This window comes from Natator depressus, chromosome 6 (assembly GCF_965152275.1).
Source record: "Natator depressus isolate rNatDep1 chromosome 6, rNatDep2.hap1, whole genome shotgun sequence".
Lineage (NCBI taxonomy): Eukaryota > Metazoa > Chordata > Testudines > Cheloniidae > Natator > Natator depressus.
The window spans coordinates 69,180,744-69,208,248 of NC_134239.1; the positions used below are offsets into that span (position 1 = coordinate 69,180,744).

Consider the following 27,505-nt stretch of genomic DNA (forward strand, 5'->3'; position numbering starts at 1 on the left):
CGACAGAGACCAACACCCACAAGATCTTCACCAAGCATTCTCAAAACTACGATACCCACACGAGGAAATAAGGAAACAGATCAACAGAGCTAGATGCGTACCCAGAAGCCTCCTGCTGCGATACAAGCCCAAGAAAGAAACCAACAGAACTCCACTGGCCATCACATACAGTCCTCAGCTAAAACCTCTCCAACGCATTATCAGTGATCTACAACCCATCCTGAACAACGATCCCTCACTTTCACAGGCCTTGGGAGGCAGGCCAGTCTTCGCCCACAGACAACCAACCAACCTGAAGCATATTCTTATCAGCAACTACACACCACACCATAGTAACTCTAACTCAGGAACCAATCCATGCAACAAACCTCGATGCCTACTCTGCCCACATATCCACACCGGCGACACATCACAGGACCTAACCAGATCAGCCACACCATCACTGGTTCATTCACCTGCATGTTCACCAATATAATATACGCCATCATGTGCCAGCAATGCCCCTCTGCTATGTACATCGGCCAACCTGGACAGTCCCTACATAAAAGTCCCTTCTTGACCTGCTGCTCACAAACCGGAAAGAATTAGTAGGGGAAACTAAAGTGGATGGGAACCTGGGAGGCAGTGACCATGAGATGGTCGAGTTCAGGATCCTGACACAGGGAAGAAAGGAGAGCAGCAGAATACGGACCCTGGACTTCAGAAAAGTAGACTTTGACTCCCTCAGGGAACTGATGGGCAGGATCCCCGGGAGAATAACATGAGGGGGAAAGGAGTCCAGGAGAGCTGGCTGTATTTTAAAGAATCCTTATTGAGGTTACAGGGACAAAGCATCCCAATGTGTAGAAAGAATAGTAAATATGGCAGGCGACCAACTTGGCTTAACAGTGAAATCCTTCCTGATCTTGAACACAAAAAAGAAGCTTAGAAGAAGTGGAAGATTGGACAAATGACCAGGGAAGAGTATAAAAATATTGCTCGGGGATGCAGGAGTGAAATCAGGAAGGCCAAATCACACCTGGAGTTGCAGCTAGCAAGAGATGTTAAGAGTAACAAGAAGGGTTTCTTCAGGTATGTTAGCAACAAGAAGAAAGTCAAGGGAAGTGTGGGCCCCTTACTGAATGATGGAGGCAACCGAATGACAGAGGATGTGGAAAAAGCTAATGTACTCAATGCTTTTTTTGCCTCTGTCTTCACGAACAAGGTCAGCTCCCAGACTACTGCACTGGGCAGCACAGCATGGGGAGGAGGTGACCAGCCCTCTGTGGAGAAAGAAGTGGTTTGGGACTATTTAGAAAAGTTGGACGAGCACAAGTCCATGGGGCCGGATGCGCTGCATCCGAGAGTGCTAAGGGAGTTGGCGGATGTGATTGCAGAGCCATTGGCCATTATCTTTGAAAACTCATGGCGATCGGGGGAAGTCCCGGATGACTGGGAAAAGGCTAATGTAGTGCCCATCTTTAAAAAAGGGAAGAAGGAGGATCCTGGGAACTACAGGCCAGTCAGCCTCACCTCAGGTTTTTCACCCTGGAAAAACCATGGAGCAGGTTCTCAAGGAATCAATTCTGAAGCACTTAGAGGAGAGGAAAGTGATCAGGAACAGTCAGCATGGATTCACCAAGGGCAAGTCATGCCTGACTAATCTAATTGCCTTCTATGATGAGATAACTGGCTCTGTGGATGAGGGGAAAGCAGTGGACTTGTTGTTCCTTGACTTTAGCAAAGCTTTTGACACGGTCTCCCACAGTATTCTTGCCAGCAAGTTAAAGAAGTATGGGCTAGATGAATGGACTATAAGGTGGATAGAAAGTTGGCTACATTGTTGGGCTCAACGGGTAGTGATCAATGGCTCCATGTCTAGTTGGCAGCCGGTATCAAGTGGAGTGCCCCAAGGGTCGGTCCTGGATCCGGTTTTGTTCAATATCTTCATAAATGATCTGGAGGATGGTGTGGATTGCACCCTCAGCAAGTTTGCAGATGACACTAAACCGGGAGGAGAGGTAGATACGCTGGAGGGTAGGGATAGGATACAGAAGGCCCTAGACAAATTAGAGGATTGGGTCAAAAGAAATCTGATGAGGTTCAACAAGGACAAGTGCAGAGTCCTGCACTTAGGACGGAAGAATCCCATGCACCGCTGCAGACTAGGGACCAAATGGTTTGGCAGCAGTTCTGCAGAAAAGGACCTAGGGGTTACAGTGGATGAGAAGCTGGATATGAGTCAACAGTGTGCCCTTGTTGCCAAGAGGGCCAATGGCATTTTGGGATGTATAAGTAGGGGCATTGCCAGCAGATTGAGGGGCGTGATCATTCCCCTCTATTCGACATTGGTGAGGCCTCATCTGGAGTACTGCGTCCAGTTTTGGGCCCCACACTACAAGAAGGATGTGGAAAAATTGGAAAGAGTCCAGTGGAGGGCAACAAAAATGATTAGGGGACTGGAACATATGACTTATGAGGAGAGGCTGAGGGAACTGGGATTGTTTAGTCTGCAGAAGAGAAGAATGAGGGGGGATTTGATAGCTGCTTTCAACTACCTGAAAGGGGGTTCCAAAGAGGATGGATCTAGACTGTTCTCAGTGGTAGCTGATGACAGAACAAGGAGTAATGGTCTCAAGTTGCAGTGGGGGAGGTCTAGGTTGGATATTAGGAAAAAATTTTTCACTAGGAGGGTGGTGAAATACTGGAATGCGTTACCTAGGGAGGTGGTGGTGGAATCTCCTTCCTTAGATATTTTTAAGGTCAGGCTTGACAAAGCCCTGGCTGGAATGATTTAGTTGGGGATTGGTCCTGCTTTGAGCAGGGGGTTGGACTAGATGACCTCCTGAGGTCCCGTCCAACCCTGATATTCTATGATTCTATGAAAAGGACAAATGGACACAAAGCAGATATTAGGAACGGCAATATACAAAAACCTGTAGGGGAACACTTCAACCTCCCTGGACACACAATTGCAGATTTAAAGGTAGCCATCCTGCCGCAAAAAAACTTCAGGAGCAGACTTCAAAGAGAAACTGCTGAGCTTCAGTTCATTTGCAAATTTGACACCATCAGCTCAGGATTAAACAAAGACTGTGAATGGCTAGCCAGCTACAAAAGCAGTTTCTCCCTTGGTGTTCACACCTCAACTGCTAGAAGAGGGCCTCATCCTCCCTGATTGAACTAACCTTGTTATCCCTTGCCTGATTCTTGCTTGCATATTTATACCTGCCTCTGGAAATTTCCACTACATGCATCTGACGAAGTGGGCATTCACCCATGAAAGCTTATGCTCCGGTACATCTGTTAGTCTATAAGGTGCCACAGGACTCTTTGCTGCTATCAGCATATGACTCACAAGAGTGAGCCCTACACTGATAATGTAGAGAAACAAAATATGAGAAATACAAGATACAGAATAGATCACAGTTTGGATTAGACTGCCCCAAAACTTATTTGAGAAGTATTCTGCTTTAGTCAATGTACTGCAGTAATTATAACATGAATGAAACAAAAACAAGCACGAATAGCCTTGAGATAAAGCAACATAATACATCGTTAATTGTGTCAGTCTCTTATTTGTTTACTGAATAAATAACACTTGTGAATATAACAATTGTACACCAAATATTCATGTACCTAATGTACACAAAACTGCATGAGTCGTGCTTATTTACGTATAAATATGGAGGTGAATATACAAGTAGATGTACAGGTTTTAGGAGTGATAATTATATACAAGGAAGATTACAAGTAGTTGGTGCAGCAGTGGTGTTGCATCAAATATTTGTGTACTTCCTGGTTGGTATCAGTCATACCTAAAAAATACCCACGTATTTGTTGTGGATACACATTGATCTCTGTATTTATAGGTAAACATACATACTTTAAAAAGAACAAGATTCAGTACAACAGAGGACAATGAAGCAAGTGAAAAGAGTTCTGTAATAGTGTTAATAATTTAAAGGATTTTTAATTGAGATTCTATCTGCATTAGAAATAATGGGAGAGGTCATTTTAGAAGTGTCAAAAATACTTCAGCAGCATTTTATAAGTTGACATCAATGATGTTAACAGATTCCAAGGTAAAGATATGATGCTGGTTTATAATGTCTTTTTCAGGCTTCCTGGAATGACTAGAAAAGGCAGTTTTACAAGATATAGACAAGAATCCAAAGAAATTGCATAAACTCGGTGTTGTGGATATGCTGTGCCTCTTTGTTTATAATTATTCAATATTCATGTGTTTGAGGAGGCACTGAGAAGACTATTAAACCCCCAATCTGGCAAAGCATTTAAACAACAGGACTTGAATTTAAAGTTAAGATGTACTTAAGTACTTTGCTAGATTGGGCCTGCACTCTTGGTTGGATGCTGAGGGATAGTCATTAAGGGCCTGATCCAAAGCTAATTGTAGTGAGTGGAAAGATTTGAATTTGCTTCAATAAGCTTTGGATCAGGCCAGATTTGCAAAGGTGTTGAGTTTCCACAAGACCCATTAAAGTCAACAGGAGCTGCTGGTGCTCAGCGTTTCTGGGGAGCAAACAGAAATATGTCCATATATCTTTTAAAACAAATTGCTACTGTTCTTCAGAGTTACAAATGATAAATGTTAATGATACAAGACATGGAGAGGAAACTGAAATATATTAGAGATGAGGAAACTATTTGTGGCAAACTAATATTTAGAGAATTTCATCTTTTTCTTTTCAGGCAGCATTCGTGAACAGACTTGGATTTTTACCAGTGTGTTCATTACTGAAGAGTATTCAAGGCCTGTTTCATTCAAATGTATTTCAGCCTATTTGTTTCTTGCAAAATTCACTCATAGCCTGCACTTGCTCTTTGTTCCTACCATTGTCACAAGGCTGCCTTCTGAGGGCCAGCTTCTAAGTACTGTCACGGGAAGCATAGTGAGTGTGGGGCTGGGTGCTGGAGGAGCATGTCACGGGCACAGCGGCGGTATTTTAGGCAGCTGCAGACAGCCTGCCATATCTTAGACGGGCCTCCAGAGTTATCTAAATTATGCCAGAGGCCGCAGCTGAGCCCAGTGCAGGATCAGGAAGGTGCCAAGGTGGCTTAAAGTCACCCTAGCCCCCACTCTCTCTCAGGCTACATCTACACTTGGAGCTAGGGGTGTGATTCCCAGCTCAAGTAGCCATACTAGCGCTAGCTTATAGTAGGGTAGCTGTGGTGGCACGGGCAGGGGTATGGGCTAGCCACCCTGCATACACATCCACTGGTCTGGGTGGGTTTGTACTCAGAGCGGGTAGCCCTTGCTTTAGTTTGCCACTGCCTGTGAGCCCATGGGTACACTTCTGTTTTTAGCATGCTTGAAAACTAGCATGAGGGTGTCTACTCAAGCTGGGAACTCCCATCTCCAAGTGTAGACATAGCCTCAGAGGCACAGCGCAAGCCACCGGAGTCTTTAATTCTCCCATGGAGAGAGTAGAAGCATCTTGTGCAATTAGGACACGCTGGATCACTAGGATTTGGGAATGTTTTGGACGTTTAAAACCCATTCTTTTACCAAATCTCTAGTCAGGCTTTGCCTCAGAAATAACTGCTAGAAATTGTATATTGTAAATTAAAAGCTGGGGGAAGATTTAAAATTAACTTTTCTCTTCTCATATTTACACACAGTACTTGCATGGGATATGTGAGTGTGCTGGCCTAACTATGAAGGACATGGCCATACCCTTGTCTGGTCTATTTAATTGCCCCTGTGCTAGGGCTGCAACCAGGGTTTTTGCGTGATCTTAGCTGTGATGGATGTGGCACTCAACCTGTATGCTTCATTTACTTATGTCAGGGCCAGGGCTGTAGAGCCAGGTTTTTAAAGGTATCTAGGCACCTAAGGATGCAGGTAGGCACCTACTGGGATTTTCAAAAGCTCCTATACGCCCAGCTCCCACTGATTTTAACACAGTGGACAGGCTAGCCAGCTCATCAGGGTTTCAGTGCATATGTTGCTATGTGCACTGACATTCTACCGGACTGACCAACCTGGGGATACCTGGTCAACTGCCTATAATCGGAGCACAGGTCTTTGTTTCCCCCTGGAGGGTGCTCCACAGTCACGGGGCACTCTGTCTTTGTAGTGCTCCTATAGGGAAGCCCCACAAAGTCAGATTATGGCCTGGCTGTTTTTGAGTTCAGTTCCAGCAGGAGTTCTTACAGGTTCTGCTGGGAGTGTCAATGAGCTGAGGCAATCAGGTGCAGCTGAACCTAGAGTGCTGTGAAGCTTAAACAGGGGGATGGCTTGGCTACTTTTATACTGGATAGTGAGATCTATGTATGTAGGTATGCATGCCTGCCTAGCTGCCAGGGCAAGGAACTCTAGAAGCAGAAGAACGTACTGGGTTAATAGAGAGTTCTGTCTGTGAAGTTGGCTTTTTCTTTTTAATTTAAATTGCATATGCCCAGAGATGGTGGTAGATCTTTTTGTTTGTGTTCTTTTGGTTGAACAAGAACCTTCTAATAAACCTGAAACTGCATATAGCTTAATTTTTTTATTGAATTTACTTTAGCTAACAGGCCTCCTGCAAAATAAAATAATAATAATAATAATTATTATTAATTCCTGCTTCGTAAAACCTGATCCTACTACATTGCCTTTCTGTGGAGACCTTAAAAACTGAGCTTCTGTCTGCTTCGATGTTATTCATTTACCTGCCCTTTCGGTCTAGTAGAGATTTGACCAAACGTACTCAGCCTAAATTTCCCCTCCTCTATTCTGAGTACTGGGGTGGTGGGGGGTTGTTTAACTCGCTCCACAACAAAGATAGCTGCATTTCGTTCTACAGGCACATGCAGACACCGAGAGAAGGTTTTTCAGATCTTATTAGATTAAAAGTGCTTTACAAAGAATGGGGGACCCTTTTGGTCTGGTCTCCCATGCCTGCTAGAGCTGCTTAGAGCCTGGAATTCCCGTTTTGTGGGAAATTTGGAAATGTTGGAGAAATTTTCTTTCCACATCAGAAAGAAAACTTAAAATTTCAATATTCCCTGTGGAATAGGGGGTTCTGAAATTGGGTTTGGAAAAAAAGCAAACAATCCCTTTTGTATTGAGCTTTGTGAAATGTTTCCCAGGCTCCCAAGCTGCCCAGGGCTCCAGATGCCCACCTTGTGGGATGCTGAGAAGCCAGGAGCCTGCAAGTCCAAAGAACAGGGCTTCAAGGGTACGTCTACACAGCAAGTGGCAGCCTGCAGCAATAAGTCTCAGTGCTTTGGTCCATAGACTTGGGCTTGCACTATGATGCAAAAAATAGTTGCACAGACTCATGCTTGGGCTGGAGCTCGGAAGCCCAGCCCCTTGCTAGGCTTCGGAACCTGAGTTCCAGCCCGAGCTGCTGCGTTTGTACTGCTATTTTTAAGAGCCCGAGCCCGAGCCTGAGTCTTTCAACCCAGACTCTGGGACTTGCTGCTGCAGGCTGCCACTTGCTGTACTAGATGTATCCCCCCAGGGTCCTAGTTCCACTGGCAGCCCACCACGTGGGCTGCAGAGGAGACAGCTCAGATTTCAGGAAACCAGGTAGATTTCCCTCAGAAACCTGCATGATTTCTGTCCAAATTTTGCTGAAAACAAGATGGTTCTGCAGACCATTTCCATTTTGACAAATCAGCATTTTACAGTCGAAAAAAATTCCATTGGAAAATTTCCTACTGGCTCTATTGCCCAATATAGCTGCAAAATAAATCTTCCCAGTTTACAGTCATCCAGTGCATTCAATCACACTCTATAGTAGTGGGAGGAGGCTGGGAGGGGCCATCTTTCCTTGCAGAGATGAGATGGGTGGAGCTGTAAGTCAATTTATAAAACAACTTCTCACTGACTCCTACCAGTGTAAAGACTGCAAACATGTTTCAGGAGCCACTGCCGGCTCATGTGCCAGTAGTAACATATGACTTGCTTGCAACAGAGGCCAAAAAGGCAGCATGTGCCAGTTCATCTCAGGTAAGAAAGCCCTATCACCAAATTTGTTTAAGGTTTGAATTCAGATGTGTACAGCACAAAGCAGGTAGTACGAGTCCTGCCTTATTATAGTATTTATGTACCAGCTGCTGTGCAGGATTCTTTCCAGACAGGAAGCAAGACAATATGTCCCAGCCTGAAGAGTGAAATCCTGGCTTCACTGAAATCAAGGGCAAAATTTACATTGACTTCAATGCAGCTAAGATTTCATCCTTGATGTCTAAACGAGACATGGTACCAGGCGCTGGGGAAAGAAAAGGAAGGGAAACAAAAGAAGAGAGAGCGATTAGGAATTCAGCTCATCTGTGTTGTTTTGTTTTGCATTTTTCATCGTTTTTATTTTTATTTTAAATATAAGTAGAGGAAGTAGGAAGCACAGAACTGAGATTTGAGATAAAAAGCAAAACTTTATTGCAGGGTTAGTCTACAGGAAGCAGGTTTGTGGTTGCTTTCATGTCCCACAGCTGAGAGGAGTCTTCCTCCATTGTTTCATAGAAATGGGTGGCACTTACATGTGGTTTGCACCCCACTTATGCCAATTAAAGCATGTTTGTGCAAAATGACCAGGTGGTAGGGACACCATTGTGAGTACTGAAACATAGTGGGTCATAATGAACAGCCATTCCAATTTGGGGGTTCAGCAACTATGAACTCATGATAAAGCTTGACAATGTTTTTATTTTTTCCCCTTCTCTTTTCAGGATCTAAACATTAAAACAAATCCTTTGGGAAATGTCAAAACTAAGCATGGGAGTCACTGTGCAGCGCAGGAGAATACTGAATTTAAGGTACTGTAAATTAGAGGATTTCAAAACCAAGCTCGTTTAGCTGGAGGGAGGAAAGGTTGGGACATAATCGCATATCAATTTAAATTGACAACTCATGACAACAATTCAAGTTTCATGGGTGAAACTTCCTTGGGTTTAGCATTTGAAACATCTTATTTCATTTTGGGAATTTCAAAATTGCTCTCTGTATTTCTCTTTGTATTTGATTTGATGCATGGAAAATGTCCCCTCTCTCATTACCTTCATTCCTCATAAAAGGTGGAATTTCTTCTCGAAAATATTTCTTGTTACTGACTCTGAGTCAGCAATGGTGTAAGTAGATGCCACCCCATCAGCTTCAATAGAGTCATCTCTGATCACGTGTATTACTTTCATGACATGGTGCTTAAATGACTTTTGGGTGCTTAAACCTCGATTTCCAGGATATTTGGTCACCCTCAGCTCTTCTGGAAGGAAAACCAGCATAACAAGGGCTTCAGAGGGAGGAGGATATTTTGGATACATCAGTATTGCTTCTGGGATTCCTAGGAAGTCAGTGATAGATCCATTTTTGTACTTATCAGTGACACTGGTGAGAATTCTGCTGGGGTGCGATTCCCAGGGTGAGGAGACATACCCACACTATCTCTGATTGAGCTAGTGCGCTAAAAATAGTGTAGTTGTTGCAGTGCAAGTGGCAGGAGGGACTAGCTGGCCGGAGTCCATGCCTAACATCTTGGACAGATATGTACTTGGGGCAGCTAGCGTGTTTTCAGCACACAAGCTTGGTCAGAGCTAGCACTGGTATGTCTCCTTAAGCAGGGAATCACACCTCCAGCTGAAAGTGTAGATATACCTTCTATTACACTCTTTGCTGTCTGTCTGTGCAGTAATGCTGTAGTCAGCTCAAAACTGAATAAGAGGGATTTAAATGAAGATCTAATTCAGGTTCAGCAATGGTATACAAAATAGAACGTTACTGAGGGCCCTGGAAACCTAGGGACATTTGTTTCCACATTCTATGCAGTTAAAAAGTCTGAGAAAATCTGTGCTGTTAAATGTTGCAATACAGCTATTGTACTAATAACAAAACCCTGATTTGTGAGTGGAAATATCAGGTTGGTTTCTTGTGAATCACAAGTTGTTCATTTGGTGGATGGTCAGCTGATATTAATGAAAATATTTATGAATTCTGTAAGTTTCACAAATGATTATCTGAAAAGTCATGCTGGAATTTTGTTATTCTACTGTTTAAAAAGTTTGAGACATCCAGTTGTGGAGCAGAAATAATGCCATTTGACTTTGATAACGAATCATGCAACACAAATAATGAATACTCAGAGAAAATTGGTAATTTCACTGAACAATTTTAGCCTATATGTATATGTCTAAATAATGAATACACACACACATCTGGATTTGTTTGCATAGAACTCAACAAAAACACTAACCCAGGAACCTATCCTTGCAACAAAGCCCGATGCCAACTCTGTCCACATATTTATTCAAGTGACACTATCATAGGACCTAATCACATTAGCCGCGCCATCAGGGGCTCATTCATCTGCACATCTACCAATGTGATATATGCCACCATGTGCCAGCAATGCCCCTCTGTCATGTACATTGGCCAAACTGGACAGCCTCTACGCAAAAGAATAAATGGACACTAATCTGACATCAGGAATCATAACAATCAAAAACTGATAGGAGAACACTTCAACCTCTCTGGCCACTCAGTAAAAGACTTAAGGGTGGCAATTTTGCAACAGAAAAGCTTCAAAAACAGACTGCAGTGAGAAACTGCTAAGCTTGAATTAATATGCAAACTAGATTCCATTAACTTGGGTTCGAATAGAGACTGGGAGTGGCTGGGTCATTACACATATTGAATCTATTTCCCCATGTTAAGTATCCTCACACCTTCTTGTCAACTGTCTAAATGGACCATCTTGATTATCACTACAAAAGTTTTTTTTCTCCTGCTGATAATAGCTCATCTTAATTAATTAGCCTCTTACAGTTTGTATGTCAACTTCCACCTTCTCTGTATGTGTGTGTATATATCGTTTTACTATATGTTCCATTCTATGCATCCGACGAAGTGGGCTGTAGCCCACGAAAGCTTATGCTCTAATAAATTTGTTAGTCTCTAAGGTGCCACAAGTACTCCTTTTCTTTTTGCGGATACAGACTAATACGGCTGCTACTCTGAAACCTGATTCAAAAAAGGGTACTGAATTCATCACAAATAGTTTGACCAGATGTAATAACCATTCAGTTTGTTCAAAATAACATCAATCAATTACAACAATGAAAGTATGCTTAAGGGGCAAATTTTTACTGGGGTATTTGCAGGTGTAATGCAAAGGATAAATATAAGGGTAATCAACCGCTGGAACAAATTACCAAGGATGTGGTAGATTTGTCATCACTTGAAATCTTTAAATCAAGATTGAATGTCTTTCTAAAAGATATCTATAGTTCAGCATCAAGTTATTGGGCATGATTGGGAACCACAAAGTAAAATTCTATAGACTGCAATGAAGAAGGTCAATCTAGACCTTCTCCATAACAGATCTAAACTAGATTAAAATAATTTAGAATTAAATTGTTGATACCCCAAAATTTGAAAGCATGGACTGTGGTGGTTACCCAGAGCCTCTGGCAACATAAGCATGGCCTCCCCAGGCCCTGCTTGCTCTTAACAGGTTAACAATAGGCACACTCTGGTGCTCAGAGTGTCTCCCTGGAGTGCCCAGCCCCAGATCCACTGGACACTCACAGAATTCCCAGATCCTCTGTTCCCAAAGGAATAGTACACTGCAGCTTACCGTTCGCTGGAGAACACAGCTCTGCATAACGCCTGACACCTAGATTTGTTCATAAAGAAATCAAATATAAGTTTATTTAACAAAGACAAATAGTCAAATGATAGCAAATAAAATATTAGAAACAAAGGGTTACATATAAAATAAAATCATGAGATGCATATCCAAACCTGAACTTAACTAACGAGACATCGTCCTGTAATATAGAGCCAAAGCTCACCCAAAATCCGGTCTGGTGTATTACAGTCAGGCTGTGACCTTCCATTCATGAGACCCCATGCTGTCCTCTCGACTCCTCAGTGAAAAGATTCAGAGTTTATCTCTGTCTCTACAGTGATAGTCCAAAAAGCCATAGTCTTGCTTGCAAACAGGATAACCAACCACTGCTTGTGTTCTCCTGTCTAGGATCTCCCCTGCTGACTTTGAAATCACTTGATTAGCATTTGGCGCAGGCTGTACTTAGGCATTCATTGTGAGTATACAATACTCAATTCACATGTAGGCAGACTGATAGATAAACATCTTCTGGCTAAAAGAAACCTGTTCTCACTGTTTGGTGGCCAGCCCCAAGTCACAGACCTTAAGAATATAATTTTCAGTATGTATACATAACTCCTTACATATTATCCATACACACATACCAGACCCAGATGCTCCTTGTAACGCTTATGCACCCTGTGTCCTCTGCCAGTTGGCACCAACAGATTGCTGGGTCACATGGACATCTGCAGTTAGGGTATCCAAAATATCCTAACTCTGTCCTCCTAGAGATCCCTTCTACTATCTTCCCTTCTTTGCATCTGGAGTATTATAAATGTGCACTACAAAACATAGTTTTATGATTAGTTTTGTGAATTAGTTTCTCTGGGTATGTCTACACTATGAAGTAGGGATGTGATTCCCAGCTCATGTAGACATACTTGTGCTAGCTCTCATCTGAGTTGTTGTGCTAAAAATAGTAGTGTAGCCACATGGCCCATGCAGTGGCATGGGCTAATTGCCCCGACTAGGTACCACAGGCTTTAGGTGGGTTTGTACTTGGGGCAGCTAGCTTGTGCCACTAATGCCGGTGCCAATGCTACTGCGGCCAATCTACTATTTTTAGTGCGCTAGTTGAGATGAGATGAGAGCTTGCTCAAGTGTATGTAGGTGAGCTGGGAATCTCACGCCTACATCATAGTGCAGACGCAGCCTCTTATACACAGGCCCGCCTACACGAGAAGGGTGAATTGGTTCAACCTAAACAGATATAACAATATCCACATAGCCTTTTGCACCAGTTTAAGTTAAGCCTTAACTTAAACTGATGCCACTTTCTCATATAGACAAGCTTTAAACACGATGCTTTGTCACTATACTAAGCTTTCTGTGTAAATGCTGTAATCTCATAATCTGAATTTAGGTGGTTTGTATGTGTTCGCTCTGTGTTTCATGTCACTTGGATAATTGACTTTTGTAGTGGTAATCACACATATTGAATCTATTTCCCCATGTTAAGTATCCTCACACCTTCTTGTCAACTGTCTAAGTGGGCCATCTTGATTATCACTACAAGTTTTTTTTCTCCTGCTGATAATAGCTTCTTTTAATTAATTAGCCTCTTACTCCACCTTTTCATGTTCTCTGTATGTGTATATATATATCGTCTTACTATATGTTCCATTCTACGCATCCAATGAAGTGGGCTGTAGCCCACGAAAGCTTATGCTCAAATAAATTTGTTAGTCTCTAAGGTGCCACAAGTACTCCTGTTCTTTTTGCGGATACAGACTAACACGGCTGCTACTCTGAAACCTTTAAAAAAGCCAGCGAACCCTCTGTTTTTAGGGTGCCATCATCAGAAGACTATTTCTACCAAATTGGATGCAAACTAGACAAAAGTCATCTGTTCTCTGATGACATGTCTGGAGTTTCTTCTTGCAGAGCCAGACCTTGTCACAGCAATATGTCTTTGTGACTTCTAGACTGGGACAGTGCAGTGTGTTGTATGTGGTGCTACTTGAAAAACATCTATATTCTTTGCCTGTTTAATCTTCTGTCTTCTCTTTTCCTTTCTCTCATCTATGAGCTTTTATCTGGTGCTCCTCACTGAAGTATATGAGTACTTTCAACCGAATGCAGCTGCTTGCCTGTTACGCAGAATCAGTTATACGGAACCATATTATATCATATTCCTGGACCAGCACAGGCTTCTTATTTGCTTCTGGGCACAATTCAAGGTGCTGACTTTGGTCTTTAATGAAGATGTATGTTATCTGGGTCCTGACTGTTCCTTTCCCTATATGCTACAGTAACAATTAAGGTCAGCAGTGGCATTCAGGCTAACAGTCCCTAGATTTAAACAGTTGAAGACTTGTGCAGGGCCGGCTCCAGGCAGCAGCGAAGGAAGCAGGTGCCTGGGGCGGCCAATAGAAAAGGGCAGCACTCCGTCCGTCATCGGGGTGGCACATCCGGGTCTTCGGTGGCGGGCCCTGCAGTCCCTCTCTTCCTCTTCAGCGGCACTTCGGTGGCAGCTCAGCCAGGCTTGGTGTTTTGTTTTGTTTTTCCCTTCGCTGCCTGGGGCAGCAAAAAAGCTGGAGCCGGCCCTGGACTTGTGGCAGGACTTTCATAGGGGAGCGTCCTTTACTAAGGAGTTTCCTTCCGCATTTGTACAACAAAACTCTAGTTTGTTGACATTTAGCACATTGTGCAAAGCCCTTCTTTTCGCTCAGTTATTTTGCTTAGGGAAGAGGGTTTTTGTTTTCATTTGTGGGACTGGCCTATTCTTTTTGCTAAAAAATAATAGATTAAAAATAGTTTTCATTAGATTTTGTGCATGGTGCATTTAATAGCCCACATTTTCAAATAGACTTGTACCCAGTTAGATTGCATAGTGTTTGCATACAAATTCTAATATGTGCATATGTGTACTTAGCTGTCAGATTGGCTTAGTACATGCAATGTTTCTTGCATCTACATTATGCAGGGTCATGTGCTTGTGCATGCTATTTTGCAGGCATTCAAATGAAGATGGTTTGACAATTAGTAGTAAATCACTCAAAGAATAAATGTTTCTGTTTTATCTCAAGTACAACTTGAATTTGATGGCAAGATAATTAAAGTATTGTACATCACTCCCTTGTTCATTCCGACTTTAGAATTCTGTTTGGGACCCTCCAAATTTTGACTCCATCATTAAAGCCTATCTATAAAAGAAAAGGAGTACTTGTGGCACCTTAGAGACTAACAAATTTATTTGAGCATAAGCTTTTGTGAGCTACAGCTCACTGAATGCATCCGATGAAGTGAGCTGTAGCTCACGAAAGCTTATGCTCAGATAAATGTGTTAGTCTCTAAGTCCTCCTTTTCTTTTTGCGGATACAGTCTAAGACGGCTGCTACTCTGAAACCTATCTATAAAAGAAAGCTTTTCTATTTGTTACCAATAAGTGAAGCATGATATAATTGTAGCGTTAATGGTGTGTTATGCAGATTAGAATGGACCTGAAATTGCTTTTCTTTGAGTTTACATAGGCAGAGTAGCACAATTCAAATATTTTATCATATATATGTATAACTGATATTAATATTCATTATAATATTTATGAACCATCTTATATTTTTATGAAACTAGATCAAAGATATTGCGTTACAAGTGTCATACTGATTGTTTAAGCAATTTTCCCCTTCTGTTGACTAATTTAAGGGAATAAGTTAAAATAAAAATAACATTTTACACTTCTGTGTGCAAGGAGGAGTGGCAGGATTTAGAACACACATGAAAAAAGAGCAGATTTGATGTAACAAAGAGTCTATTTGTCGTCTTAACTCACTAGTGGGATAATTTTTTTAACACAAAATTTGGCAACCATGTGGATTCATGACATTATTTACTGCATTTAAACTGTATTGAAGAGTATTCATATATTTTGGAAAACAAACCGAATCAAGGTTTATAAACTGGAATATTTGAGTGAAAACACCATACTTAACTATTATTTTTTAATCTGTGGAGTTCCTGAGCTCATGCGATGCAGACAGTTGTCCTTCCAAGTACACTGTAAGGCTCATCTATTTATTTGTCCAAGTATGCGTTTGGTGTGGACTTAAGTTGGGAGGTCTGCAAGTGATGGGGTATGGAGGGACAAGAGGATGACTGCCTATTATTGTTGCTAGTCATTGTCATAGTATTTTTATTTAAATTAAGGTGCCCACAGGCTGTCACATTGTGAACATAATACATTTCTACATAAATAAAATGTAAAGGCTTTAAATGGCCTAGTCATTAGTGTCAATTTGAAATAAAAATATCACATTTGTGAGGTATAGCCAGAGTATCAGTTTGATGCATTAGCAGACTGTTTTGAGAAAATTTGACTTCACTCTTTCAATTAATGCACGCATTGAGTGAAGTTCTTCTAGCCTTTCTTCATCTGAAAATGTCTCGACATCTACTCTGCCTGTATATTTGCCAACATTCTAGGTAGTCTGTGAAATGTTGTAGGAGACACAGATGGCTGCTTCTGTCTGAGCTGAAATCAGCTCATAAAAATAATTATGGTCTAGGACAGAGTGTGACGGTGCCCCCCATAAGGCTTTATGGAAATATGCTTATGTATGTATGTATATGACATAACTGGAATATGTTTTATGCTACATATGCCATGTAACATCTCTGTAGAAGTTATGATTTACTGAATCTATTAATCCTATTTGTATGCATGTATCATTTTTGTATTCAAAGTTATGAATATTGGCTGTATACTTGTCCGATTCTAAGTAGGTTTTAGTGAAGCAGTTGGTCAGCTTCCTGAGAAAAGACTATTCTCAGTAAGTGCCCAGTCAAGAAACCCTTAAGCCAACAATGAACTTGGAGATGCCAATCCACATCTGAGCTCTCCCAGGAATGTGGCTTGTCTGGTAAGGAACTCAGTCATGTTTGGACATGTGACTTACCCAGGTGACTCCAAAACTCCATTTTGTAGCTGGACTTTGCATAGGAGAGAGGAGGGGGTCTCCACCCACAAGAGAAAGTCTATTTAAACCCCTGGGAGACCCCTCCATTTTGTCTTCAGCTGGCTAAAGAGAGAGCCGCTCCACCCCCAAAGATACCTGAAAGAAACTGGAACAAAGGATAGTAACTGCAGGGGTTGTGAGTGATTGCTGGACCCAGACTAGAAGGAGATTAGTCTGTAAAAGAAAGCTTACTGGACCTGGTGAGGTTTTTATCTGTATTCCATTTTATTGCTGTACTAGACATAGACTTGCGTGTTTAATTTTATTTTGCTTGGTAATTCACTTTTTTCTGTCTGTTACTACTTGGAACCACTTAAATCCTACTTTCTGTATCTAATAAAATCACTTTTTACTTATTAATTAACCCAGAGTATGTATTAATACGGGGTAGGGGAGGGGGAAATAGCTGTGCACCTCTCTCTATCAGTGTTATAGAGGGTGAACAATTTATGAGTTTACCCTGTATAACCTTTAAACAGGGTAAAACAGATTTATTTAGGGTTTGGACACAATTGGGAGTTGGGCATCTGAGTGTTAAAGACAGGCACACTTCTGTAAGCTGCTCTCATAGACTCAGAGATATTAAGGTCAGAAGGGATCATTATGATCATCTAGTCTGACCTCCTGCACAATGCAGGCCACAGAATCTCACCCACCCACTCCTGCAATAAACCTCTCACCTATGTCTGAGCTATTGAAGTCCTCAAATCATGGTTTAAAGACTTCAAGGTACAGAGAATCCTCCAGCAAGTGACCCGTGCCCCATGCTACAGAGGAAGGCGAAAACCCCGCCAGGGCCTCTTCCAATCTGCCCTGGAGGAAAATTTCTTCCTGACCCCAAATATGGCGATCAGCTGAAACCCTGAGCATGTGGGCAAGATTCACCAGCCAGATACCCAGGAAAGAATTCTGTGTCGTAACTCAGATCCCACCCCATCTAACATCCTATCACAGGCCATTGGGCCTATTTACCATGAATAGTTAAAGATCAATTAATTGCCAATATCATGTTATCCCATCATACCATCTTCTCCATAAACTTATCGAGTTTAATCTTGAAGCCAGATAGATCTTTTGCCCCCACTGCTTCCCTTGGAAGGCTATTCCACAACTTCACTCCTCTGATGGTTAGAAACCTTCATCTAATTTCAAGTCTAACGTCCCAATGGCCAGTTTATATCCATTTGTTCTTGTGTCCACATTGGTACTGAGCTTAAATAATTCCTCTCCCTCTCCGGTATTTATCCCTCTGATATATTTATAGAGAGCAATCATATCTCCCCGCAACCTTCTTTTGGTTAGGCTAAACAAGCCAAGCTCTTTGAGTCTCCTCTCATAAGACAGGTTTTCCATTCCTCGGATCATCCTAGTAGCCCTTCTCTGTACCTGTTCCAGTTTGAATTCATCCTTCTTAAACATGGGAGACCAGAACAGCACACAGTATTCCAGATGAAGTCTCACCAGTGCCTTGTATAACAATACTAACACCTCCTTATCTCTAGTGGAAATACCTCACCTGATGCATCCTAAGACTGCATTAGCTTTTTTCACGGCCATATCACATTGGCGGCTCATAGTCATCCTGTGGTCAACCAATACGCCAAGGTCCTCCTCTTCCTCCGTTACTTCTAATTGATGCGTCCCCAGTTTATAACTAAAATTCTTGTTATTAATCCCTAAATGCATGACCTTACACTTCTCACTATTAAATTTCATCCTATTACTATTACTCCAGTTTACAAGGTCATCCAGATCCTCCTGTATGATATCCCGGTCCTTCTCTAAATTGGCAATACCTCCCAGGTTTGTATCATCCGCAAACTTTATTAGCACACTCCCACATTTTGTGCCGAAGTCAGTAATAAATAGATTAAATAAGATTGGTCCCAAAAACGATCCCTGAGGAACTCCACTGGTAACCTCCCTCCAGTCTGACAGTGCACCTTTCAGTATGACCCGCTGTAGTCTCCCTTTTAACCAATTCCTTATCCACCTTTCAATTTTCATATTGATCCCCATCTTTTCCAATTTAACTAATAATTCCCCATTTGGCACCGTATGAAACGCCTTACTGAAATCTAGGTAAATTAGATCCACTGCGTTTCCTTTGTCTAATAAATCTGTTACTTTCTCAAAGAAGGAGATCGGGTTGGTTTGGCATAATCTACCTTTTGTAAAGCCATGTTGTATTTTGTCCCATTTACCATGGACCTCAATGTCCTTAACTACTTTCTCCTTCAAAATTTTTTCCAAGACCTTGCATACTACAGATGTCAAACTAACAGGCCTGTGGTTACCCGGATCACTTTTTTTTCCTTTCTTAAAAATAGGAACTATGTTAGCAATTCTCCAGTCATACAGTACAACCCCTGAGTTTACAGATTCATTAAAAATTCTTGCTAATGGGCTTGCAATTTCATGTGCCAATTCCTTTAATGTTCTTGGATGAAGATTATCTGGGCCCCCCGATTTAGTCCCATTAAGCTGTTCGAGTTTGGCTTCTACCTCAGATATGGTAATAGCTACCTCCATATCCTCACTCCCATTTGTCATCCTACCATTATCCCTAACCTCCTCATTAGCTTTATTAAAGACTGAGGCAAAGTATTTGTTTAGATATTAGGCCATGCCTAGATTATCCTTAAGCTCCACTCCATCCTCAGTGTTTAGCGGTCCCACTTCTTCTTTCTTTGTTTTCTTCTTATTTATATGGCTATAGAATCTTTTACTATTGGTTTTAATTCCCTTTGCAAGGTCCAACTCTACTTGACTTTTAGCCTTTCTCACTTTATCCCTACATGTTCTGGCCTCAGTAAGGTAGCTTTCTTTGCTGATCCCTCCCATCTTCCACTTCCTGTATGCTTTCTGCTGTTTCTTAATCACCTCTCTGAGATGCTTGCTCATCCAGCTTGGTCTACAACTCCTGCCTATGAATTTTTTCTCCTTTCTTGGGATGCAGGCTTGCGATAGCTTCTGCAGCTTTGACTTGAAGTAATCCCAGGCCTCCTCTGCCTTTAGATCCATAAATTCTTCAGTCCAATCCACTTCCCTAACTAATTTCCTTAATTTTTGAAAGTCAGCCCTTTTGAAATCAAAAACCCTAGTCGCAGATTTATTTTTGTTTATTCTTCCGTTCAGTTTGAACTGAATTAGCTCATGATCACTTGAACCAAGGTTGTCCCCTACAACCATTTCTTCTATGAGGTCCTCACTACTCACCAAAACCAAATCTAAAATGGCATCCCCTCTAGTCGGTTCAGCAACTACTTGATGAAGGAATCCATCAGCTATCGCACCTAGGAAAATCTGAGCCCTATTATTATTACTAGCACTCGCCCTCCAGTCTATATCTGGGAAGTTAAAGTCTCCCATGATCACGCAATTTGCATCAGTATTTACTTCATTAAAAACATTAAAGAGGGCTCTATCCATAACCAAATTAGATCCTGGTGGTCTATAGCACACCCCGAGTACTATCACAGGGGAGGCTCTAGTAGTTTTCTTCCCCAGTGTGATTTTTGCCCAGATGGACTCTGTCTTATCCATTCCATCGCTTCTTATTTCTTTACATTCTACCTCATCCTTGATATACAATGCTACTCCACCATCTTTACCTTTATTTCTGTCTTTCCTAAACAGCACATCCCCTTCAATAGCTGTAGTCCAGTCATGTCTACTATTCCACCATGTTTCTGTTATCCCTATAATATCTGGTTTCACTTCCTGCACCAGTAGCTCTAGTTCCTCCATTTTGTTACCTAGGCTCCTCCATTGGTGTACAAACATCTTAATTTTTGCTGTTTGGCCTCACTCACATTCTTTACCCGATTAGGCACGGACATTCTACAGCCAGTATGACCTATTAGACTGGTATCCACACTGCCCTTCCTCCTTATGTCCATTCTCCTATCCACGGCTGTATCCTTTCTCACTTTGTTTTCTTCCCTCTCAATGCTAAAATCCGGCGTGGAGATTACCTGGACATCTCCCCCAAATTCCTAGTTTAAAGCTCTCTTAATCAGTTGTGCCAGCCTCCATCCTAGAAGTCTATTTCCTTTCCTACTCAGATGAAGTCCATCCCGAGAGATCTATCCTCTGTCCATGAATGCCTCCCAGTGGCCATACATCCCAAAGCCCTCCTTATAACACCACTGCCTGAGTTATCTGTTGATAGTCATAATCTTGTCACACCTTTGTTGCCCTTCTCTAGGAACAGGCAGAATCCCACTGAAGATCACCTGAGCCTCCATTTCCTTAAGCATCTTCCCCAGCCTGGCATAGTCTCCCTTGGTACGTTCCAGTGAGAATTTACCGGTATCATTTGTTCCCACATGAAGGACAATCAGTGGATTCTTTCCCGCTCCCTTTAGGATTCTTTTCAACCTCAGGTCCACATCCCGTATCTTAGCACCTGGAAGATGCCACACCCTTCTATTCTCTGGATCAGCTCTGGTTACAGGCCTGTCCATTGTTCTCAGTAAGGAGTCCCCAATCATGTAGACCTGTCTTTTCCTGGTGACGGTGCGATTCTCCAGTCTATCCCCTGTTCCCTCTGGCTGCAAGTTCTTTCCATTCCTATTCTTCCTTGTAATCCTCTTCAACCCATCCTGTATCTTCCTGGGGCTCATATTTGGTGTAATCTCCATTGACTCTTCCCCTTTTCCTATAGGACTAGCTGCTCTTCTCTTCTTCCTTGCCCTTCTACCTTCAGTGACCACCTGCTGAGCCCCTTCTTCATTTTCCAACTCTGCAAACCTGTTCTTGAGCTCTATTTCTCCTTCACTAGCCCATCTTTTCCTCTGCCTGATTCTCTTAGTCTCATGCTTCCACTGTCCATTTTCTTCACCCAGCAGTCTCCCCTCAGAATTCCTCAGTCCTGCTTCCATCTGCAAGTCTGATCTTTTCCCTTCAGCTGCCTCATGTCTTTGGTCCATAATCTGCTCAAACCCCCTTCTAAACTCAACCAGACTTTTCAGCTACATCTCCAATCCTGAAATTTTCTCTTCCATCAGCTTTATCAGACGGCACTTCATGCAGACCAAACTCTTTCCAAGTACCCCCTCCAGGATCATGTACATACTGCAGCTTCCACATCCAGTCATCTTCATTGTGTCTTCCACTACATGGGTCACTCCCACTGCTGCCTCTGTATCTGTCATAGCCGTCCCACCTAAATCCTGTTAATCTGGGAAACACAAACCACACCAAAACACCACCACCCACAGCAAAAACAAACCCCAAACAAGCACCACAAGACAAACTCCCCTTTCAAACTCCCACTCAAACTCCCCTGTTTACAGCTCTGTTTGCTGGCTCCTGGGCCGCTGCCTGACTGGCTGGCTACCTTTATAGGACCCCTAGTCAGAGAAGCCCCGCCCCCAATCAGGGCTCAGCTTCTCTCCCAGCACAAAGCCCCAACAAGCCTCTACGCATACAAATACAAAACCAAATACAAATACCTTCTCCTCCAACAGAACTCCCACGGAAACTCCCCTGTTTACAGCTCTGTTTGCTGGCTCCTGTGCTGTCTCAGTTAAGCCCACAGCTGTTAGGAGATGTGGTTCAGACCTGGGTCAGGGTTTGCAGCAGGCTAGCGGGTCTGGCTCAAACCAGGCAGGGCAGTAAAGTCCTAAGATAACAGGGCAGGAAAGCAGGAACAGAAGTAGTCTTGACACAGCAGGTGGCAGCTCCCAAGGGGTTTCTTTGATCCAACCTGTCACACAGAGGTTCTCAAACTTTAGCAACCCAAGGACCCCCATGTTGATTTAAATTTTTTGCAGACCCCCAAACCCTACCACTCAGCCCCCCACTCCACCCTTTCCCCCAAGTCACCACCCCTTCCCCACCTCTTTCCGCCCCCTCTCCACCCATACCTCTCCTCTTCCATGCCTCTTTCCACCCCCTCCCCAAGCACGCTCCGTCCCCGCTCCTCCCCCTCCTTTCCAATGCCTCCTGCACGCCGCTGAACAGCTGTTCCCTGGCGTGCAGGAGGCAGTGGGAGGGAGAAGAAGGAATTGATCAGTGGGGTCCGCGGGCCACAGTTTGAGAAATGCTGGTCTAGGATTTGGATGTATTTGCTCACTGTGGGAGGAAGGGTTCCTAGGAGTATGAGGAAACAGCAGCATCTGGGCCTTATCACCAAGTGTCTTGGTCACAGGAAATACTGAATTGTTTTGGGGCTCTGTCAGAGTCACATTTTGCCAGGATGACTTGACTCTATGCAGCATATTCAAATACACCATCGGGAAACACCTTATTTTAGAAAAAAGGAAATCATATCATCCTGTCTTCATGTAGGTTTGTCAGTAGCTGCAAAGTATTGGAGACTGGCTTGAAAAAAGACTATGGCTAGGATTTTCAAAGGAGCTTAAGGGAGTTGGGCACCATAACCCCACTCATTTTCAATAGGATTGATGCGCCTAACTCCTCTAGCCATAAAGTCTTCTGGAGATACTCCTCAAGTGGATTTCTGAGTCTTAGTCTTCGGTGGAATTAGGCATTTGGGGTATATGGCGACTACAAAAAGAAGGATAAGAAACAAAGGGAAACTTTGAGGTTTTGAAGACCAGGAATAGTTCCCAACAAAAGAAAACTCTCAATTAGCTTTTTAGGAGTTTGGGATTTACCTGTTAGTGGTAGTGCGTTGGAAGAAGACTTCAAATCACAAAGGGATGCTGCAAACACCCTATTAAGCTAGAAGAACTTTTTATGGTGAGGGTTTCAGAGCACCGAAGGCCATATTATGAGCAACGTTGTTACCTTCCTTCTTATTTTCTTATTGTTTCTTGTCCTTTTAATGATTAAAGCCTGAAAACGGAGTGCATGGACAACTGGGTTTCCTGCTGTAGTGCATCTCGTGGAGCCTATGGTCCAGATTCTCAGGGTATGTCTACCGCCAAGTCGGAGATGTAATTTCCAGCTCGTGTAGACTTACCCATGTTAGCTCTGATAGAGATAGCATGCTAAAAATGGAAGTGTAACCATGGCAGCTCAAGCAGTGGGATGAGCTAGCCACTCCAAGTACGTACCTAGGATTTCAGAGGGGATTGTCCTCTGGCGGCTACCCCATCCCTCAGTTTGCGCCACGATAGTTAACACACTTCAGTTTTTACTGTGGTAGTTTGATGAGAGCTAGTTCTGCTTGAGCTAGAACTTACATCTCTGTGTTGGCATAATTGTTATGTTAAACAGGGATAAACTTGCTGATTTTATTTGAGTTTCATTTTGATATTCTGGCTTTGTTTGAATGTAAAATTCACACAGAAACTCAAGCAATACAAACCCATGTGACTCAAAACTGAAGGAAAGATTCTCACGAACTTCTGTACACTCATCATTGAGTTTAGCTCAAGTCTACAATGCAGTTACAACAAATTACTTCAAAGCAATAAATGCACCGTGGTGCGTATCACGAGGTAGGTATCAAAGTACCTAATTTGAGGTTAGAAGCAACCTGGGGACCAGGGAGTAAGTTTTGCCATCTAGAAGGCTCCAACACACTAAAAAGAGCTTTGCTAAGAATACCTGCCACTTTCCTGACTCCTGTATCTGAGAAGACCAAACCCTGTGTACTGCAACTGTTGGCAGCTGGTTCCGTAGAATTAAAACTGTACTATTTGTAAGAAGAAAAAAACAACTGCAATTTTTCCTTCTTTCCCCTAAAAACTCTGTGGAAAAAACCTAAACTCACAAGTGTGCCCTGAATTTTTCAGAAAAACACAGTTGCGTTGTTGTTAACAATAAATAAATAAGGAATCAATTCACGATTTGTTATGATGATCCCTGATTTTGTGAATCTCTATATATTGTTTCAGATATCAGTCTAGAAAATGATTGATTAGCATGTTTTTGCTGAACATTTTATTGTCATACAGTACTTGATTAGGTTCTTCATTTGCTAGGTATCGCGCCTTTAAATTTAACCTTTGTCTTTCATATATCATTCTTTTACAGATGGAATTATCTCCTTGTTACTTGCTTACTGTAAGAATAATACGAATGAGAAATCTCCGTCGGGCAGATACACGTGAGTGTCTCTACTCTTCCGAGAAATTGGTCCTAGTTCTGAAAGTAATCAGTGCACAACTGAACACTGCAAACACCCTAAGTCAGAAAAGAAAGTAATTGATGTTACTAGGGTATACATAAACAGCTATAGTATCGCAGTATAGTTGATCATCAGAGTATTACCTGAGAACTAGTAGTTATGTTATTGTGCAAGTATAACGAGTCAAATGACCTTCCAGGTGTAGCAAGAAAGACAATTTATTGTTCAAAACAAATTAAGAAGTGTCACAAGGTGTATTGTTTCCCAGGAATGAAAAAGTACTAGTTTTTCTTTTACATATATATCCATATCATAAACCATGTGTTTATGAAATAATCCAGCACCTCATATAAATAAAACATGATGGGCCAAATGCATCTTTGTTATTATGTCATTGAAATAAATGGAGCTACATCCGGGTTGAGATTGCTCTGATTGGTTTTAAAGACAAATGTTCCTGTACTGTCTGGAGTTTCCGGAGTGCATTGAGATAGGAGTTCACGCATTTTGGACAATCTTGATTTTAAAAAAGCAGCATTTTCATGCCCATCTGGCAACCTATTTTTCTCCAGCACACTTGACCTGTGAGTGTAGATGCACTTCATAAAGTTTGCTAAGATGCTTATTTACTTTGGGATCTAATAAGACAGCTCTTTCCTTTTATTTTAGACATTTTAAAAAAATGCATTTGACTCTTAGGTCAAAATAAAGCAGCCATATAAAATGTAAAGGGCCACGTACAATGTCTATTAAAATCAATGGGAGCCTTCCCATTCACTCCATTTGGGCATTGGATCAGGCCCAAAGTTTGTTTCGGCAACAGTTTATTACAGCTGACCACCTCAAGCTTGTGATATCAATAACTTGCTATTACTATTCCTCCATGCATATATGAAATAGCAGGCCAAATCCTCAGCTGCCCCAAGCACAGGAGAAGGTGGTTCGAAGCCACCTGGCTATCTCCCCTGCTTCCGGGCTGCCCAAAGGTATCTAAGGTGATGACTACACTAGAGACCTTACACCTTACTGTGTGGCCACTCTGTGCCGACAGGAGAGAGCTCTCCTGTTGACATAATTAGACCACCCCCAACACGTGGCAGTAGCTATGCTGGTGGAGAAGCTCTCCCACCAACATAGCGCTGTGCACACTGCTACTTATGCCGGCAAAACGTATATTGCTCAGCGGGGTGTTTTTTTCACACCCCTGAGCGGCACAAGTTTTGCTGACATAAGTGGTAGTGTCGACATGGAGCAAGTTAAGCTGGCTGCAGTGGTCATATAAGATCAATTATACCAGCTCAGGTTTCAACATAGCACTCTGACCCTCACCCTCCCATCCTGACCATGCCCCTTACCTGCCTCTGTGTCCCTGATGTGCCTCTTCTAAAGAGTGGTGAGGGAGCAGGTGGTGTAGCGCTGCCTACTCTGGGTCTATGCCGAGAGCCCTTCTCTGTTCCTTTGGGGAAGCTTTCAGACCACTTTGTATTGAGCAGACCCGGAGTTGAAGATTGAGCCCAGTATGGCTATGCAGTCTCTTTCTTCCAAAGGTCTATACTTTTTAATCACGTTTTCTATCTTGGCTTCATGCCTACGTGTGGTTTGTGCTTGGAATCTGAACACTCCCATATACTTCACCCTTCTTGGGTGTGCTTAGCTCTCTGGTTCTTCAAACTAAACCTTGCAGTATCTATCTGCAATGTCTCTGACACTGTACATGGGCGCAGGGTTGAATTCAGAGGCGAATCTGAGGGAGTCTAGTGGGAATCGAAATTGGTGTAATTTTCACTTTTTTTCAGGACCCTCAATATGCATGTTACAGCAGTGTGAGCTCTCGTAGACTAAGTAGTTCTTGTTTACTTAGACTGTCTCATCATCACCCACTTACCTGTATGTAACTTGTGCTCCTGCCCTGCCACATTTCTTTTGAATTTGGCCCACTGAGTCAAAGTAGAAATTGTATAACTCTCACACAGGTGGGGCTAGAAGAGAGGTGTACACCAAAAAATGCAACTAATACAAGAGCATGAGTGCAAGCAGATCACCTCTGATTTAACTGGCACCTTGCACCTTCCTCCATTTCCTTGACATTTCACTTACATCAATTTAAATCCCCCTGTGCTCTCTTATGCATTGGTAAGTGGGTGAAGTAGTTACAAGAGACTCACAGTTTCAAAAATAGGCACTGAGTTTGGTGCCTAGCTTGAGACATTTTTGGCCTGATTTTCAGAGGTGCTGAGCACCTGCCGTTCCAGAGATAAGGGTGCTTCAACAGCTCTGAAAATCAGGCCCAAGGTGGATACTAAAAAATGGAAATACCCCAAATCAATGGCCACTTTTGAAAATTTAGGCTCCGGGAGTCTGTAAGTGTAAGGCAGTCTAGCTTGTATCACTTTCCACATCACCTCTCCTCTTTGGATCTGTACTTGCAGTATGTTGTTTTACTTGATGACAGCAGAAAGCAACTCTATTTTTGCCTCAGTTTTTACCTTTCTGATCTTGATTCTGATCCACTTACATTAAATGAATAACAGAGTCCTTTCTAAAACTATTACCCCAAAGCTAATGTTAATATTATTATTGGATAGCAGTGGCTGCTGACCCAATGGTGAATTCTCTTTACTTTCAAATGCTTATCTAGCAATCTCATAACGGGGCAGCTATATATTATTCTGTACATGGCATCTTTTAAAAATTCATGTGGAACAGAGAGCGATGGAATGGATTTTATGAAACAGGGAGGCAAAAAGACCTTGCCACTTGCAGGCAGGAAATGAGGTCTACAGTTGTCTCTTATCTATATCTGGGAAACTATTTTAAAATACAGATAGCCTGTAACCAGAAATTTCTCTTTGAACCAGTGCAGCTATGCTAGCATAGATAAAAGGATGTAGGACATGACCCTGTTTACAGTG

At 42.4% G+C, this 27,505-nt stretch overlaps 1 protein-coding gene across 1 annotated transcript in view; it reads left to right on the forward strand.

The window, feature by feature from the left end:
• The first annotated feature begins 7,828 nt into the window (after positions 1-7,828).
• LOC141989222 (cytosolic phospholipase A2 epsilon-like) overlaps positions 7,829-27,505 on the forward strand; it is a 54,071-nt gene continuing 34,394 nt past the window's right edge. Inside the window, exons 1-3 of the mRNA XM_074955657.1 lie at positions 7,829-7,936; positions 8,656-8,742; positions 24,500-24,572. Of these exons, the coding sequence (XP_074811758.1) occupies positions 7,841-7,936; positions 8,656-8,742; positions 24,500-24,572 (256 nt within the window). The 5' untranslated portion in view covers positions 7,829-7,840. The remainder of the gene's footprint in view (positions 7,937-8,655; positions 8,743-24,499; positions 24,573-27,505) is intronic.